At 42.8% G+C, this 19,808-nt stretch overlaps 1 protein-coding gene across 2 annotated transcripts; it reads right to left on the bottom strand.

Annotated features, from left to right (window-relative positions):
* Positions 1 to 563: 563 nt before the first annotated feature.
* LOC124654278 (serine/threonine-protein phosphatase 2A 65 kDa regulatory subunit A beta isoform-like) lies at positions 564 to 10,304 on the bottom strand. Of its 2 annotated transcripts, none has more exons than XM_047193292.1 (13): positions 10,176 to 10,304; positions 7,366 to 7,782; positions 6,950 to 7,196; positions 5,834 to 5,946; positions 5,594 to 5,673; positions 5,307 to 5,448; positions 5,139 to 5,219; positions 4,474 to 4,578; positions 3,796 to 3,978; positions 2,522 to 2,614; positions 1,275 to 1,414; positions 1,141 to 1,207; positions 564 to 1,031 (listed from the first exon to the last, which is right to left on the bottom strand). In XM_047193292.1, exons 2-13 carry the CDS (start codon positions 7,756 to 7,758, stop codon positions 924 to 926), a joined length of 1,752 nt encoding a protein of 583 aa, XP_047049248.1. In that variant the 5' UTR covers positions 7,759 to 7,782; positions 10,176 to 10,304; the 3' UTR covers positions 564 to 923. The 2 variants fall into 2 exon arrangements, with proteins under 2 accessions (XP_047049248.1, XP_047049247.1); XM_047193291.1 differs by having other exon boundaries at positions 564 to 1,043.
* Between the last annotated feature and the right edge of the window lie 9,504 nt (positions 10,305 to 19,808).

The raw sequence follows: 19,808 nt of genomic DNA on the forward strand, positions 1-19,808 counted from the left end.
CCATTATTGTGTTTTCTGTGTTGTTCCTCTGTTAACATAAATGTGAACATGTGCATTAATTGCTATTTCAAAGTGTGCTACTCCCTCTCTTATAGTTTATCAGGCGTACGCGTATCCCTAGATCACAAATTTAATCAAGTTAGCATTAGTTATATATTATAAAAAAAAATATCATTAGAAAGTTTAGATGTTTTTTTTAATAATATAATTTTTACATTATATAATTCAAATTATATAGATCAAATCAGCAACCTAGGAATACTAAGAAAACTAGTAAACTGAAACGGATGGACTGAAACGGAGGGAGTACTACCTCTATCCAGGTTTACAGATATCCCTCGCCAATTTAACCAATGTAACACAAGATACATACTACAAAACATACATATTGAAAAGTTCAGATGTTGTACTTTTTAATGGTATAATTTTTGTAGTGTAAATCTTATATCATTATTGGTCAAATTGACAATCTTGGGATCCGCAGGACAGAGGAAGTAGTAATTAATTATCATGAACATGACATTTGATCATGATTTTACACAAGAATCTGAAAATAAGCGACGTTACAACTGTGAATATATTATCTTTAGATGAGGCAGCCAAAAATCAACGGGTAATGATTGCATCCACTAAATATCACACCAGGCACATTACATCCAAAATGACCGAAAACATGTTCAAACTACTAGTACTCCATTACTCAACTACAACATTAATGACTAGGAGTACTATATAAACACACACTAGTAACAACATATGCGCTAAATTACTCAATTACAACAATAATGACAAAATCCATTATCAACATGGAAGCATAGGTCAGTTTCTGGGGCTCGAACAAACTCTCCACTCTAGAAGGTAAATTACATGTATTCCAAAGCTGGACTGAGAAGAATATCTTCTGAACACTTGACAGTAGCTACTTAGCTTGACATCATGATTTGGTCGCATGCCTGAAGGGCCTGGTTGGCATAGTATCTTACGTCCACATCCGGGTCCTCGCTCAGCTCGACGAGGCATGGTTTCACCGTTTTATCGACGACCTGCAAAGTCAGCATTCATGATATTCCCCAATAACACATAACTCAACTGAAAGATACTACAAAACTGGACCAAGGCAGAAGGAAATCAGGAACTCACAGATTGATCAAGGATCGGTACAAGCGACTGCAGAACTTTTGCAACATTGAACTTGATGTTCGGAACCCTGGATATTTAGAAATGTGTGAGTGAAGCCTTCAAAAAGATTGTTTTATCGATCTTTTGTCACCCACCTGTCCTTTGACGAATTAATGACGACAGGGAGCAGCTTCTGACATGTTATGTCTGCACCCATGACAGGTGCGAGCAATGAGATAGCTTGCAGGATGGTCATGCGATACAGATAATGTGGGTTGTTTATCTTCTCCAATACCTACAAAATCGAGCATGTAAATATTCAAGGCTAGTAGATATTAAATGCCATTACAGAAAGAAAAATTTGACATACTACCACTCAACTAAATTATATCACTCTGTCCAATAATATAAGATGTTATGTATATTGGATGTAATAACATCTTATATTATGGGGCGGAGGGAGTAGTCAGGGACAAACTGGTTCAAGGCTTCAAGCAACACAGCGTTTGTTAGAACAGAGAGCTCTATTTGCTACAGAGACTTGTTTCATTATGTACCTTCCGCCACCAAACTTAATTAACATTAACATTTAGCAAGTCCTATTGTGTGTAAACTTCCTCCAGATATCAACAAACATAGCTTCAGGAATTGCACATCCACATCTGCTAGTATCAACCAGCACAGCTTAATAAAAGTCCAGAACACTCCACCGTGGTACAACATGTTCATTTGGCATATTGACACGGCTAGGTGGCTACACCTTTTGGTTAAATTATATTTTTCCTTAAACTGACTGAGCTCAAGGACCAGTCTAATATATCACCTAGTATTTACTTATTGCTGCCGAAGACAGCGGCAGAACCTCATTGGTGCATCAAATACATAGTTCACTAACCCCATCTCTACATCACCATTGTTGAAAACAAGGTCATGCGCACCCTCCTGGTGCTGCTACACCCTCATGGCCACCCTAGGCATCTCCAAGGCAGCTGATTTTCATTGTAGGATTCTTTATGACATATGGGCTTCTTGTCACATAAATATGCCAAGTGGACAGATTATCCCGCACTGGTAATTTTGGACTAAAATGAGCTACTAATACAAGTTACCACCCATGGATGTACAATTTAGTGTAGCTAGTTGACCAAAGCATGCACATTCAAGGACTGGGTGCAATTTACTCAAAAAATAACTATATTTGTTCACCTCTATACAGAGTACAGATTGCTGGCATGTGTCCAAAACATGACATAATTAACGCAAAAATGGTTATTATTAATTTTCACTAGGCCATGATCGAAACTGTTGAAACCGAAAAACCAGAAACCTGCTTAAATTCAGTGCACTAGCTTTACTCATGCAAGAAAAATAATGCCTAGTGTTTATACGGTACATAACGAACCTGAGGAATTATATGTTGCATTGCCCACTCTGGACCAAACTCCTCTGCTAGACGCTTCAGGTTATTCGCAGCAGCTTCCCTGATGGAGAAAACCTGAAATTCAAACTTTGGTTAACTATTTCTTCATTCATGGCAGTGGCAGCGTTTTGTTCATTTTGTATCAACCGTAACCACAGAAAATACCTAAACAACCTAATATAGGGGGCAAATGTGATGCAAGGAAAGAACCAAATAAACTAGTGGGCTGTTGCCACGTCTATCCTTAGAAGCACGTAACTGAAAGTTGCTAATTATCAGGTTCCTATCTGCTGGAGAAAAACGTTTGAGGTGGTATGTTGAAATAGCATCAGTGTACTCTTGGTCATCATGTCGTTGAGTCGAGTCGAGCTCGTGGATTTGAGTCGACGTGTCGATGATTAGGGCGTTGGGCGAAAATAGTAATAAATAATATATTATAGGGTAAAAAATATGAAATTATACAGATATGGCATCAAATTTTCACCATATGTGACAATTTGGCCCAAAATGTATACTCTATAGCCTAATGGGCCCAATAACCTGGACGATATAACACAACATAAAACCTAGCAGCTCCCAACACTCTCAGCCTCTCCCTTCTACCGCCGCCACTACTTTCTAGACTTTCCCCACCTCTACTGCTCCTTCAGCACCCATTGCAGGAGCCCCATGGCGAGCTCCAGCAGCCCCATGGCCGGTGAGCCACTGCGAGTTCCAGCAGCTGCCCAGCTCCACATCTCTGTCCACGAGCAAATCAGCCACACTACTTCCCCTCTCCCGTTGACTTGCTACCTGCAGATCTGAAATTTCTGCCCATTCTTATGCAAAAAACTCATCTTATTCCGCCGATTTCCCCCTGGTCGAGCGGCCCAGCTAACCGCGACGATTCCCAGGCAAGCACTGCAACGCTTTTTTTTCCTGGGCACTCGCCTAATTGAGAAATTCTAGGCGACGACTTAATAACCAAGAGTTTACTTCTTTGGTTTTCCAAATAAACTAGGGGGCTGTTGCCACGTCTATCCTTACAAGCGCCATAGTTTCAGCATGTGTTTAGTTTTTGCCATAGTTGCCGCACTTCGTTAGCTATATGGCCAATGTGTCAAACTCATAAAACGATCTGTTGCCAACTTTTCCCACACTAGTGGTTCAGCTTTGTTGGCGACAATTTCATTGAATACCATACATTGCCTAGGCTTAATTCCAGCAAAATTAACCTCGAACGAAACATGTCATTTAGTAATCAGAATAGCATATACCTTATCTTCCAACCATTGCATGCAAAGAGCCCCGAGCTTGTCATCAAAGAACCCAACACCTAACTGACTGGCCAACAGAGGGATGTACTCAATTATTGCAAGTCGAACCCTCCAGTGCCTATCCTCTGCAAGTTCTACAATGGCCGGCAATAGAGATTGTGACAGCAAGTCAATTCCAATGACCTGAAAGATCACAACAGCCTCAGCAAACGTGAAATGGACAATGGAAAAAAAAAACAGCATACATCAGTCAGTAGAGGAAGCAAATATTGATGGAGGGGATGTTACCCCCTCCATTTCTTATATTTACCATGCATGATGTTTAGGAACACACAAGATTCAACATTTCTGAATACATGATGTTTTAGAACATTGCACTTATATTTATCATGCCACTTATAACCGTTCAATGTTGTGTGTTACTTTAGTCCATACCAATAAATGGCACTGTAAATTGCAAAAGGAAGGGGTTTGTGATGGGGCGATAGCTTAAAGATATCTTAATTGGTCGAATAGACTGTATTTAAGAAACAAATCTGATGTCAGAACAGACTGTACTTTTTGCATACGGCCCTCATATTTGTGGTAAGCAAATGGTTAGATTAAAGAAGGATCACAAAAAAACCAGCTATGAACTCTAAGAAAGGGCACACCTCAATAACAAAAGATGGCACTAACCTGATTGACTTGATCAAGCTTGCTGATTATGTTGAGCCGCACATCAGGGAATTCGTCCTTCAGCAAAGAAAGAAAAATAGGAAGAAGTTGCTCAATGGTAGCATCCTGCAGAAAGAAACAGATGAAGCTGGTCAGGTTTACAAGGGTGATGAATTGCATAGTAATTGTATGAAGAGCAGAAGCTATTGGCAACAAATAATTACATTATCAAACAGATACACAGAATAAATATATTGGATTTGTAGTGACTACCGAACTAGGGATAAAAGAGTACAAGCGAGGGAAATATAGTTTCATGCTGACTGCAACATATTCAAAGACATTCCAATTTCTCAACGAAACATCGAAACCTCCCTCCACATTGTTCAAGTTGACATGCTGAGAAGTCCAAAAGAATAATTCCAATAGGAAAGTATTTATGCATTATTCCTCGTTACAGTTTCAGTACAAATTAACAATACCAACTATTGTATGGACCAAATAATGGTGGATCAGAAGAGTACAATGAAAAATATATTTCATAAATATTCACGGGGCTAACGCCACGAACACTGGGCACAAATTTACATTCAAATGTAACACACGTTAATGTGCCGAAAAACATGTTTGCAACACTGAAAGACATTTCAGGAAAAAAAGTGCATCATTGCTCACACGAGTCGCACCTTTCCCAACACAGGGGCCATTCCCATAATGACTGAAGCCAAAGCTGAGCGAACATGCTGAGACGAATCCGATGATAATTCCTGCAGATATAATTGGCATGAGTGAGCCAGAAGACAATAATAGTAGAAGAATATAAATGATGTTCAGTAACTGCCATGTCCTCCCACCTTAACACATGGAAGAATGTGCTGAATTGCAAGCTGTGGACTTAATATCCTACAGAACTTCGTGACTTTCCCGGCAGCTGCTATCCGCACTTCAGCCTCATTATCACGAAGGAGACGAACATATGCAGGCACCAAGTCCGCTCTATTACCCACCACAAGAGCACATGGATCAATCGGGTTTGAATCTATTTCTTATCATATACATAAATTGCCACGTATATCCAAGTACAACTTACAGATATGGAAAATTTAAGTATCTTAGAATAGATGGAAACGACAGAACTAACCTCGTAGGCTCAGGACCAACAGCCTCACAGAGCTCATACAATTGATTGGCAACCATATAACGGACACGCCAAGATTTATCCTATCAAGTAAGTTAAAGGAGTGTTAGTAGTAGCACAACCGTTATAGTGCACTTGGCAACAACCATAGTTGAATTAAAGAAGCAATCCTGAGTAACAATAAACCTGTAGCAGTGTATTCCAATACCCTATAAAGACTACAAAGAAATGTCAGAGATGTACCTGGGAGAAATTGACAATGACTGGAAGGATATGTGCTACACAATCTTGTGGTTCCAACAGTTTTCCAAGAGCGGCACATCCTTCAACAGCCAATAAACGTACTGAATCTTGATCTGTAAATGAAGGCCAATAACAGTTTGTAAGCAAGGTCTCAATAGGTTATGTATTGTACAAGATCTTGGACAAGAAAAATTCAGGAGTCCATTTTAGGACTCATATATTGATCTTTTAGTAAATTCAAGAATTTATTTTGATATATTGAAGAGTAGGAAAAGCAATATCATGCTCACAGCAAAGAAGGTTAAATAAAACAGCTTAAAATTTGTTTTCAGTCATCAAGGATTATCATCACAAAATTGCATGTAATCTCGTGAAAAGAAACACAAGACCAAAACTGAGACAGGTAACAGTACCACACAAATATGCAAACTACAAGGTATGCCAAATTTAAAACTGCAATTAAGATAGAGATAAGCAACATGTAACAGACAGAACTACAGTAGTAAGCACTAAGGAGCAAGAAACTTGGTTTATCTGATATTAGATGTAAGACACCACTCACACAAGCTCCAAGCCAACATGTGAAGTGGCACAAAATTCATATGATTATAACCATTATTATACTTAGTTCATTCCATAGGAAAAAATCATTTAACTGGAAAAGGATTTTCTGAACGTTAGCAATACATCTCAATTGGTAATACTCCCTCTGTCCCGAATTAGATGTCACCGATTTGTCTAGATTCGCATGTATCTATACACTAAAACACGTCTAGATACACATGCGTATCTAGACAAATCTGCGACAAGTAATTCAAAAAAGAGGGAGTACTATAAATTTCTGTTAAAGTGTTAACTGTTAAGTGACTGATTAATTTGATTGGTCTGTCACACAGAACCAATTGAAATCCAGAACAGTTTGACAATTCATCTCCATCGCAGAATAAGAGGCCACTTAATCAGAGACATAAACACTCAGTCAACAAAACAACAGTTATGGCAAATAAGCATTTACGTACTATTTTATTTCGCTTTTGAACAGATAGATAACTATTTGTACGAGTCGATGGATAACTATTTTATAAAATAGTACATCAAACATGCATAAGAAAGTACCATCTTGAGTCAGATCGTCGAAGATCGACATGATTTCTGTCTTCAAATGGCTCTGTTCAACAGTAGCAGCAAATTTCCCGAGGTTTGACGCAGCCGCCCTTCTGACCATAGGCATATCATCTTGACATAACTGACCATAAATGGTCCTCAGTTCTGTTTTCAATGGATCGGTGGCACTTGGGTAGGCGATATGGAAAAGACCACAGGATGATACTCGAGCTGTAAACCACTCACCAGATGCTAGCCTCTGAAAAGCATAAAGACTTGTTAAACAGACAGAAATAAAGATACAAGCAGAATATAAGTGTACCCACAGAAAACAAGATACGTGTGCCCACAGAAAACAAGATACATTATATAGGAAGCACACTTGATAACAAATCAAAAGAATGTTCCCTAACTATTGGATGTCTTACCTTCACTACTGGAACGAAGAAGTCAACAATGTCATTTTCCTTCATCTGTGCACCAATACGGCACAATGACTCGACTGATTTGTCTCGGACACAAGTCTCCTCCACTGTAGACAATGTCTCCAATGGTGGGAGCAAGACATGGGCATGTTCTACACCCCCAACATAAGGAATGAAAACACCCAATTCTTCAGCCATTGCAAGAAGCACCTCATCTTCATCATCATTGTTTTCGCTGAGGAAAGGTATCAGTTCCTTCCTGGTTCTTTCTTCCCCAAGTGCCCGTGCAATTGTGGAAAGTCTTCTGATAGAGTTCAGACGCAACTGAATATCTTCATTTTTAAGCTCATCTATCAGCACAGCAATTGGATAAAGAGGCTCATCAACCATAGCCATCAGGCTAATCAAATATCTCTACAACTGTAAACAAAGACACAACATTAGGACAATGTGACCATTCAAACTGAACACAAACAGACACGTATCTGTTCTTGGATACAAAATTGATCAAAGTCAAGACCAAGTTAAGAAGGTAGAGTTATGTTCCAATGAGGTCAACCAAATGTCCCGTCAAGTGGTTAGGTTTGTGAACCCATTAATACGTTGCTTCCAAAATAGCATAATTAATTTAAGACAAAACATTTATGGAAAAATCTACACACAAGCACCGCACTCCGCATCTTACTGTGCGGCACGTAACCGAACCATCCATCCACATGCGGTGGACCAGGTTCGTTGGATGTACACTGTAGCGGGGCGAGTCATCCCAAAACCAATTTGTTCGTAACTGACACATGAGGCGTGTTATTAAATGTCTACACTGTTTGCTACAACTAGGTACCTTCATGCCGCTAAGTGGTCCTATTGGTCCTGTGCGCCCAAGAGACGTGGGTGCAGGTGTGTAGCAGGCCTATTTTGCCTACGAGTACTAGTACTACTGCTTGACATGGTTACTTCTTTTTGATTTTTTTGTGGTTTTTGAAGTCGTGATTTCATAAAGCAAACTGATTCAGACGTTGTTGGTTCCAAATTTTCTTGGCTTGTTTGCGACCAAAAGTCGTACATTCCAGGTTGTAGTTTTATGTAAACTAATTTGTAGTTGCATGAGAATATTCATAATTCTTGTCGCAGATTCAGATGTATCTATTCATAAAATATGTCTAGGTACATATAAATTTGCGACAAAACTATAGAACAGAGGGAGTAGCTATTTCAGGAACGCAGTAGCTGGTAGTATATAATTTATTTGGATGCTAATGAAACCCTGGAGAGTTTTTAAACAATTCGGTTCATATATTAGAAAATCAGGCAATTATTCCCAACCAATCTGGTAATTGTGTTGAGAATTAAACAATTTGGAAAGTGTGTAGAAAGAATCTGGCAATTATTTTAAAAAAAATCTTTATTTCTTTCAGAAATTCTGGCAATCATTCCTAATTAATATGGTAACTGTGTTACAAAATATGTTAATCGCTCTTCAGGTTCTGATAAATCTTTCGGAAAACCTGGTAACTCTTTTGTAGAATTTGTTGATTGGATATAAAATACCTGGTAATTGTATTTTTAAAAATACGATAAGTGTGTTAGAAAACCTGGTAGCTATCACCTTGGTTAAAACATGGCAATCAAGTCTATGTTACAATTTTCATGGCCACTTTCACCTTGGTTAAAAGGCCGCAACCATATGTACGGAGTATCTTTTTTCTAGCAATCTTGTTGATTTATTTCAGGAAACACACCTAGCGACCTAGGCAGCTAGTAAGTGTTTTAGTTCCTAGTAGTACTACTGTTTCTCCCTAGCTACTTTTTTCCTCGGCGACCATCCCTAGACAGCGCAAGGAAATGCTTTTCTCTTTCCTGGATTTTTCTTTGTCTTGTGTTCTCTGCTAGATTCCTGACAGGATTATGGTGTCCAGTGGAAAGAAAAAGGCTGGCTTTACGTCGGAAGCGCCATTTTATACCCGTGCCACGGCCTAGCACGCGTTCCTGCTGCACGCTCTGGAGCCGCAGGTCCTGGTGGGAAATGAGTGTAACGGAGGGTGGTCAGCAAGGTGTCAGCGGGCGCCGCACGGGTAAGCCAAATATGCGGCGCCGCCGGGTAGCAAAGCCCAACATTTATTGCCTAGCAGTTACTTGTTGATTACCTCAGAATGTCAAACAAAGATGTCATTTATTCTCTACGAACGGTCTTCAGGGGCAAACAATCATAATCCCATCAACGTTCAAGAGGCTGCAAAAATATCATTATATTTTCCTATCAACAGATCTACGACCAAGGCTGAGAACATTCTAAATTTTCCAGTGAACTCCTATTTCAGTTTCCCACCTTTCTATCAACATACTTAGAACATTCAGATGCTAGGGAAGAAGCTAGGCACAGTCTCTAACTTCCTGATCGAGTACATCTGCGCCATCAAGGAAACCAATCGAACCAAAAGAGTGCAGTCCAGCCACGAACGCATCACTATATGAGAACCTGCACGACCCATCTGGGAGCTAATAGCTCTCCCAATCATCCCAAAACCAGGCTCCCCGAAGGGAACCTCAAATCCGTCCCCAATCGCGCCGAAACCGGCGCAACCCCACCCTGTCAAGGCGGTGGAACCACGGATAAACCGAGAAACATCGTGTAAGGCCGGAAGGCGGAAGCCGAAATCCTAAATTTCCGGCACCCGCGCGCGGCGGGATCATGGAGCGGAGCGGATGCGTGTGGCCGCGGCAACGGGGGCGGGCCGACCACGGCTCGGAGCACAGATCTAGAAACGGGGACTGGGGAGGGGCGGGGCGGAGCAGGCGGGAGAGGGGAATGTCACCTCACGGGATCAGATCGGGCTTCTGCGGTGGCGCCGGTGAGCCGAGGAGGAAGGGGGGCGATGAGCGGAGGAGGAAGGAGGTCGGCGGTGAGATTGTCTGGACGCTGTGGAATGGGACGGAAAGCGAGGACGGGAGAATGAAGAGGGCTCCACTTTGGGCTTTGCTGGGCCGGGCGGGGGAACCGACATTTTTCTCAGAGGATAAACCAAAGCAAACATCAAAAGTTGCAACATTTTCTCAAAAAAAATCAAAAGTTGCAACATTTATTTTAGAACATAAAAAGTTGCAATACTTATTTTAGAAGGTAGATGAGGTGGATACCTTTTGCATGGTGAGAGAAATAGTCTGGTGGTTGACATATTTAGTTATTACAGTATTATGGACAGATCATCAATGCATGAAATAAGATGAACTAGCATGAGAAAATAGCATCATGACTGCGCAAGTCTACTAACAATCGGCTACCCGAAACCCTCTCGGACCTAAGGGTGACACGGACAAGCCCAACACCTTCACGCCTATCATCTTCCTCCTCATTTGTCACTCTGGCCGCCGCCAGGCGTCACCGTTGGACAAAGCCTAGAGGTAGTCGACGACGGCGAGCCGTCCATCCTCGCGTGCGGGGGTATCTGGCTGGCAACCCTAAGGTGTCACTGACTTGGAGCCTTCGTATGTGGCTTTGGGAGTTGCTGCAGCTTGCAACAACTATTTGGAATGCCCATACTGGTAGTGCGTAACCTGGGATGAGATGTGTGTGGGGTGGGGGAGGGGGGCTAGGATGTCGGGCGGCGGCCTCGGATCGGCGTTGGCGTGGGGGTGCACACACCTGGTGTACCACGGGTTGGCATGAGGTGCCATGGCCGATGTTGTCTGTGTCGAAGCTTGTTGGTTCACGGTGGAACTTGTATCGTGAAGATGTCTATTCGCAGCTTCATAGGCTTCGGTTGTGTGACCTGTTTCGATCTAACGCCGACTAGTGGCTCCAGGCTGGGGCCGGTGAGGACGATGCCTTATGGCGTCGCTATTCATTCTTAGGGGCATCATCGTGGAACAGTCATCAATCGCCATATTTGCCATGGTATCTTTGGGTGAAAACCCAAACTCTTTTGGAGTTGGGTGGTGGGGACATCTACATCGCTATCTTCTTGAACACACGGCCTTGAGTCCATGACTATCCGCAAGTGTTTTGGCGGTTGCGCGCTTTTGGTACACCGACGAGGGCAAAGGGGAAGCAGAGGTGGCTGCCCCGAACGATAGAGGAGGCCGGGATGGCAGCCTTGGAAGGGTTGGCGATTTAACACCACGAGGGTGGTTGGCTTGTGGCCATGGTTCTTTTTCTTTTCTCTCTATTTTATGTTCGTTTATGAACCTAACTATGTGTGGAACATATCACTTGTTGTACGAGTTTTCTTATACTAATATATCGAAAGTCGACATTTGCTTGATCTTTCAACAAAAACAGCATTGCCACAAAAAGAAATAGTTGTGATGAATAAACAATATATCGTTTCTATATGAAGTTTGATAATGCTAAAAAATACAAAATAAATTCCTAAAATACATTAAAATGTAATGGTAGAAAAGGAAAATCTGAGGAGAAAATGTTAATAACATCAGCAAGATATTTCTCTAACTTTTTTGAGCAGATAGCTATTTTCTAATGATAATCGTGGGCCCTCATATCATTTTCGGCCCAACCAAATTGCTTGAGCGTTGTATGCATTCGGGCACGACGGCGCTCCGGTCTCCATTTCAGTTCGTCGACCACCGCTAGAACTCTCTAACCAATCAGCCATGGCTCGCCAGCCTTCGCCATTGCGGCCGCCACCGGCGGAATACCCTAATCCGCCAGCTCCCACCACCATAGCTGCTCTCGACGGCGACCTACTCCGAGAGATCTTCCTCCGTCTCCCGAACATTCCTAGCCTCGTCTGTGCTGCCTTCACCTGCCGCGCCTTTGTCGGCGCCGTCCGTTCGTCCCCCGCTTTCCGTTGCTGCTTCCGCACTCTCCACCCCCCCCCCCCCCCCCCTCCTCGCCCTCTTCCTCAGACCCTACATGCGCCTCGTACCTGCCTGCACCACCGCATGGCACCCTTCCGACCCGGACCTCGCCGCGACCCTGCTCCAAGATGATGACGATGGTTCCGTGTGGAGGTTCAGTTTCTCCGGTTCCTCGATTCTCTACGTCGATGGTTATTTCTTCCTCGAGAACCGGGGCACCAAGCAGTGTGCTAGCTACAACCCCCAAACAAAGTCCATGGATCTCAGGTCCAAGGGAGGAGAGGCCGACAACATCCCCAGCGGCATCTTTGAGTTCCACACACTCTCCGCCGAAGAGGGGCCCACGTGGTCTGTGTTTGTCACGATGTCTCATAGGCTTGGTATGCGTTGGTGTTTCCTCATCAAACACCATGGAGTGGAAGATTTTCCCGGAAGTTGCGACGCTGCTGTCCAAGGGAAAGAAGTGCACAACTCACACGGTGGTGGATGGATCGGTTTGCTGGAATCACAAGGGACGGGGTTACATTTCCTTGCTCAACACAGCTACCTTTCCGCTCTCTCCACTTCATGAATACACAATATCCTCAAACTATCGCATATTTCCATTGTTTTCCCTAACTATCACTTTAGGTTTCATAGATTCAACACAATAATAAGCAATACACTTTGCAGATAGATACCAAACTCATATATATATTTTTCAAAATGGGGTACCGACCTCGCATCTCGATGCACACAACTTTTTATTAAAAACCAAGAAAAATATTCATAGTTTACACATTACAGATCAGAGAGAGTCGATACAAAAATCAACCATCGAAAGCAAACATAATTTCTTCTATCACCGAACATCGTGTAATCTACTAGTATGCCGCCCAGGTAACCTGGTAGAAGATATCCTGAGCAACCATCAGGAGCCGGTTTGTATCCATAAACCATACATTCCTGCCAATCCTCCGGGGAAAGGAACCGCCATTGATGGATTCAATGTATAGTCATGTGAATAACCTATAATAAATTTGTAGAGTCCTTTATGTTAAAAATAATATTGTTACGATAATTCTAAATTGACCAAACTAAAGCTGAGACACCAATACAAATTTTATCCTTAGTTTTTGTGTCAATATCATTCAACCAATTCGCAAACATATTGGTAATACTTGTAGATGGCGAAATATCAAAAGTAGCATGAACAACACGCCAGACTAATTTAGCAAAAGGCCAAGAGATAAAAAAAAAACATGATTCACTGTCTCCTCTCTGAGTCACAAAAATTATCTCGTGTAAGTAGTACTTTTTTTATTTAGGAACCACATAAAAACTTTTATCTTCAGTGGGACTTTCAGCTTCCAAAGATATTTTCTATGAAAACGAGTGTGTCCATTAATAAAATCCGTGTACATTGATTTAACTGTGAATGTACCTGAAAAAGTCAAATTCACAAAAGAATCAGCCTCATCCTTCAATCATACCGATAAATGTACTCATGAATCCTATTTATCACCGATTAAACGACGAGCAAATCCCATACTAATAGGAAACGAAGTCGAAACACTTGCCACGGAAAACTGCCTCCGTTGCGCAATGTTACATAATGATGGGTACTGATGAACAAGAGGGGATAAACCGAGCCAAGTATCTTCCCAAAACGGAACAGAATTTGCCTCCCCCACTTGAAAATGGCCCCTGTCAAAGAAATCATCTTAACATTCATAAGACCTTTCCAAAAGGGGGAATCTATCGGTTTACTTTCAACTTGAGCTAGATTTTTTTGAGACGGGTATTTATTGCGTAACAGTTCTTGCTACACCCCCTCTTCATTAATTAAGTAACTTAAACATCCATTTGTTGAGTAAACAATTATTCTTAATATCAAGTAACTCAATACCTAGTCCTGATACTTTGGTCTACAAATCATATTCCACTTTGTAAGCCTATATTTGCGCTCTAAAAAAAGACAACATAAACATTGGAAGACTGGTAAAAACTGAGTTTATTAAGACCAGCTGGTCACCATATGATAGTAAGAGCATCTCCAACAGGCGCTGCAAATTCTCGCGCGCTATACCGGCGATTGGGCGCGCTGTATACCGTTCGCGCGCGGTATAGCGAATTTGCCCCCGGCAGAGGCTGCATTTTGCAGCGCGCGTTGGTGTGCGGAAAACGCACCTCCGCCGAGGCGCTATTTTGCAGCGCGCGCGACCGTTTTTTTTTAAAATTCATCAAACAAACTATGAAATTTGAACGAAATACGAATATATTAAAGTGCGACGATACAAATGCGACATAGAAAATACTAGTACTACTCGTCCGACTACTCGTCGGACTCCCAGTCGTAGTCGGAGCTGCTCGCAGTCGTCTCCGACACCGGCGTGGACGTCGACGTCCAGTGGAAGTCGGAGGAGGAGGACGAGAGGACGACGGTCGACGGCCCTGCGCCTTTCTTCTTTTCCTCCTTCCTCTTCGCCGCCGCTCGGCCCTCGCCTTCTTCCTCGCCGCGGACTCGGCGCGGCGCTTCTCGCGGCTCGCCTTCTTCGCCGCTTTCATCGCCGCCTTCTCCTCCTCCTTCCGCGCGTAGAAGGCCTCCGTGGCGGCGACGTCCTCCGGAAGCGCCGCGCCCACTCGACGCGCACGCCTCGTCGCGCTCGGCGATGAGGAGGCGCTGCTCCCGGCTCCCGATGGCGGCGCTGCTCTTCGCGCGTGACTATCGGCGACGGCGGCGCCGGCATCTCCGCCTGCTCGCGCGTCCGTACGTCGTCGAAGTTCATCCGGCGGCGGGGGCGGCCGAGGCGCCACGCGACGGCGTCGTAGGCTCGCGCCGCCTCATGCGCGGTGTCGAAGGTGCCGAGCCGGATCCGCTCTCGCCGGAGCGAATCCCGGCGTCGAAGCGGCCGCTCGGCCGCGCGCGGACGCCGCGGTAGCCGGAGGCGGAGCGGCGCCGCGGAGGCATGTCGCCGCGGAGGCGGAGGCGGAGGCGGACGAGCGGCGGAGGTAGAGCGGTGGCGCGTGGCGCGGAGACAGAGAGCGGTGGGGAAAGAGGCGGAGAGACACGCGGAAGGCAGTTGGCGCGTGTCGTCTATATAGCGCGCGCGGCAGCGCACGCGGCAAATTTCCCGCGTGGGATGGCGCAAACGCGCGGGCGCGGCAAAAAATTCACGCGCGCGCCTTTTTCCCGCGTCTGCTGGAGCTTCGCGCGAGCGCTCGCGCGCGCCAAACTGGCAGGTATTTTGCCGCGCGCGCGTTTTACAGCGCCTGTTGGAGATGCTCTAAGTTACTTGCCCAACAACCAAGTGATACGTCTCCGACGTATCGATAATTTCTTATGTTCTATGCCATATTATTGATGATACCTACATGTTTTATGCACACTTTATATCATATTCGTGCATTTTCTGGAACTAACCTATTAACAAGATGCCGAAGTGCCAGTTGCTGTTTTCTGCTGTTTTTGGTTTCAGAAATCCTAGTAACGAAATATTCTCGGAATTGGACGAAACGAAGACCCAGGGGCCTATTTTGCCACGAACCTTCCGGAAGACCGAAGAGCATACGAAGTGGGGCCACGAGGTGGCCAAACCACAAGGCGGCGCGGCCAAGGGGGCCCGCGCCGCCCGTGGTGTGGGCCCTCGTCGGCCCCCGACTCTGCCCTTCCGCCTACTTAAAGCCTCCGTCGCGAAACCCCGATGCGAAAAACCACGATACGGAAAACCTTACCGAGACGCCGCCGCCGCCGATCCCATCTCGGGGAATTCTCGGAGATCTCCTCCGGCACCCTGCCGGAGAGGGGATTCATCTCCCGGAGGACTCTACACCACCATGGTCGCCTCCGGAGTGATGAGTGAGTAGTTCACCCCCGGACTATGGGTCCATAGCGGTAGCTAGATGGTTGTCTTCTCCTCATTGTGCTTCATTGTTGGATCTTGTGAGCTGTCTAACATGATCAAGATCATCTATCCGTAATACTCTATGTTGTGTTTGTCGGGATCCGATGGATAGAGAATACCATGTTATGTTAATTATCAAGTTATTACATATGTGTTGTTTATGATCTTGCATGCTCTCCGTTATTAGTAGAGGCTCGGCCAAGTTTTTGCTCTTAACTCCAAGAGGGAGTATTTATGCTCGATAGTGGGTTCATGCCCGCATTGACACCTGGACAAGTGACAGAAAGTTCTAAGGTTGTGTTGTGCTCGTTGCCACTAGGGATAAAACATTGGCGCTATGTCCGAGGATGTAGTTGTTGATTACATTACGCACCATACTTAATGCAATTGTCTGTTGCTTTGCAACTTAATACTGGAAGGGGTTCGGACGATAACTCTGAAGGTGGACTTTTTAGGCATAGATGCGGTTGGATGGCGGTCTATGTACTTTGTCGTAATGCCCAATTAAATCTCACTATACTTATCATGACATGTATGTGCATTGTTATGCCCTCTCTATTTGTCAATTGCCCGACTGTAATTTGTTCACCCAACATGCTTTTATCTTATGGGAGAGACACCTCTAGTGAACTGTGGACCCCGGTCCATTCTTTAATACTCGAAATACAAATCTGTCTGCAATACTTGTTTTACTCATTTTCTCTGCAAACAATCATCTTCCACACAATACGGTTAATCCTTTGTTACAGCAAGCCGGTGAGATTGACAACCTCACTGTTCGTTGGGGCAAAGTACTTTGGTTGTGTTGTGCAGGTTCCACGTTGGCGCCGGAATCCCTGGTGTTGCGCCGCACTACATCCCGCCGCCATCAACCTTCAACGTGCTTCTTGGCTCCTCCTGGTTCGATAAACCTTGGTTTCTTTCTGAGGGAAAACTTGCTGCTGTGTGCATCATACCTTCCTCTTGGGGTTGCCCAACGAACGTGTGAAATACACGCCATCAAGCTCTTTTTCTGGCGCCGTTCCCGGGGAGATCAAGACACGCCTGCAAGGGAGTCTCCACTTCTCAATCTCTTTACTTTGTTTTTGTCTTGCTTTATTTTATTTACTACTTTGTTTGCTGCATTATATCAAAACACAAAAAAATTAGTTGCTAGTTTTACTTTATTTACTTGTCTTGTTTGCTATATCAAAAACACAAAAAAATTAGTTTACTTGCATTTACTTTATCTAGTTTGTTTTATTTACTATTGCTAAAATGGCCAACCCTGAAAATACTAAGTTGTGTGACTTCACTAGCACAAATAATAACGATTTCCTATGCACACCTATTGCTCCACCTGCTACTACAGCGGAATTCTTTGAAATTAAACCTGCTTTACTGAATCTTGTTATGCGAGAGCAATTTTCTCGGTGTTAGTTCCGATGATGCTGCTGCCCATCTCAATAATTTTGTTGAACTATGTGAAATGCAAAAGTATAAAGATGTAGATGGTGACATTATAAAATTAAAATTGTTTCCTTTCTCATTAAGAGGAAGAGCTAAAGATTGGTTGCTATCTCTGCCTAAGAATAGTATTGATTCCTGGACTAAATGCAAGGATGCTTTTATTGGTAGATATTATCCCCCTGCTAAAATTATATCTTTGAGGAGTAGCATAATGAATTTTAAACAATTGGATAATGAACATGTTGCTCAAGGTTGGGAAAGAATGAAATCTCTGGTTAAAAATTGCCCAACCCATGGACTGACTACTTGGATGATCATCCAAACCTTCTATGCAGGACTAAATTTTTCTTCGCGGAATTTATTGGATTCAGCTGTTGGAGGTACCTTTATGTCCATCACTCTTGGTGAAGCAACAAAGCTCCTTGATAATATGATGGTTAATTACTCTGAATGGCACACGGAAAGAGCTCCACAAGGTAAGAAGGTAAATTCTGTTGAAGAATCCTCTTCCTTGAATGATAAGGTTGATGTTATTATGTCTATGCTTGTGAATGATAGGACTAATGTTGATCCTAATAATGTTCCGTTTGCTTCATTAGTTGCCCAAGAAGAACATGTTGATGTAAACTTCATTAAAAATAATAATTTCAACAACAATGCTTATCGGAACAATTCTAGTAATAACTATAGGCCATATCCTTATAATAATGGTAACGGTTATGCTAATTCTTATGGGAATTCTTACAACAATAATAGGAATACACCCCCTGGACTTGAAGCCATGCTTAAAGAATTTATTAGTACACAAACCGCCTTTAACAAATCTGTTGAGGAAAAGCTCAATAAAATTGATATTCTTGTTTCTAGAGTTGATAGTCTTGCCTCCGATGTTGATCTTTTGAAATCGAAAGTTATGCCTAATAGGGATATTGAAAATAAAATTGTTACTACAGCAAATGCCATCCAAGTTAGAATTAATGAGAATATAAGATTAATGGCTGAACTGCGTGCTAGGTGGGATAGAGAAGAAAATGAAAAACTAGCTAAAAAGGAAAATGTAGCTAAAGTTTGGACTATTACCACCACTAGCAATGCTAATGATTCACATGTTGCTGCACCTCCTACTATTAATGGTAAAATAATTGGTGTTGGCAATGCTTCTACTCCTAGTGCAAAGCGCGCAAAATTACTCGAAGCTCGCTAAAGCTGCTGAAACCGCTCGTGATAAAGCTGCTGAAATTTTTTCCAACCTTGGGGATGATAATCCCATTGCTTTAAATTGTAATGATTTAGATTTTGATGATTGCCACATCTCTGAAGTTATAAAGTTCTTACAAAAACTTGCTAAGAGTCCCAATGCTAGCGCTGTAAACTTAGCTTTCACAAAACATATTACAAATGCTCTCATAAAAGTTAGAGAAGAGAAACTAAAACTTGAAACTTCTATTCCTAGAAAGCTAGAGGATGGTTGGGAGCCCATCATTAAAATGAGAGTCAAAGATTTTGATTGTAATGCTTTATGTGATCTTGGTGCAAGTATTTTTGTTATGCCTAAAAAAGTCTATGATATGCTTGACTTGCCACCATTGAAAAACTGTTATCTGGATGTTAATCTCGCTGATAATGCTAAAAAGAAACCTTTGGGGAAAGTTGATAATGTTCATATTATGGTTAACAATAATCTTGTCCCCGTTGATTTTGTTGTCTTGGATATTGAATGCAATGCATCTTGCCCCATTATATTGGGAAGACCTTTTCTTCGAACCGTTGGTGCTACTATTGATATGAAGGAAGGTAATATTAAATATCAATTTCCTCACAAGAAAGGTATGGAACACTTCCCTAGAAAGAGAATGAAGTTACCTTATGATTCTATTATTAGAACAAATTATGATGTTGATGCTTCATCTCTTGATGTTACTTGAGTCACACTTTACGCGCCTAGATGAAAGGCGTTAAGAAAAGCGCTTAAGGGAGACAACCCATGTTTTTACTACAGTATTTTTGTTTTAAATTTGTGTCTTGGAAGTTGTTTACTACTGTAGCAACCTCTCCTTATCTTAGTTTTGAGTTTTGTTGTGCCAAGTAAAGTCTTTGATAGTAAAGTAAGTACTAGATTTGGATTACTGCGCAGTTCTAGATTTCTTCTGTTGTCACGAATCTGGGTCTACCTCCCTGTAGGTAGCTCAGAAAATTAAGCCAATTTACGTGCATGATCCTCGGATATGTACGCAACTTTCATTCAATTTGATCATTTTCATTTGAGCAAGTCTGGTGGCCTAATAAAATCCATCTTTA

Source organism: Lolium rigidum, chromosome 5, assembly GCF_022539505.1.
Source record: "Lolium rigidum isolate FL_2022 chromosome 5, APGP_CSIRO_Lrig_0.1, whole genome shotgun sequence".
In the NCBI taxonomy this organism is placed as follows: domain Eukaryota; kingdom Viridiplantae; phylum Streptophyta; class Magnoliopsida; order Poales; family Poaceae; genus Lolium; species Lolium rigidum.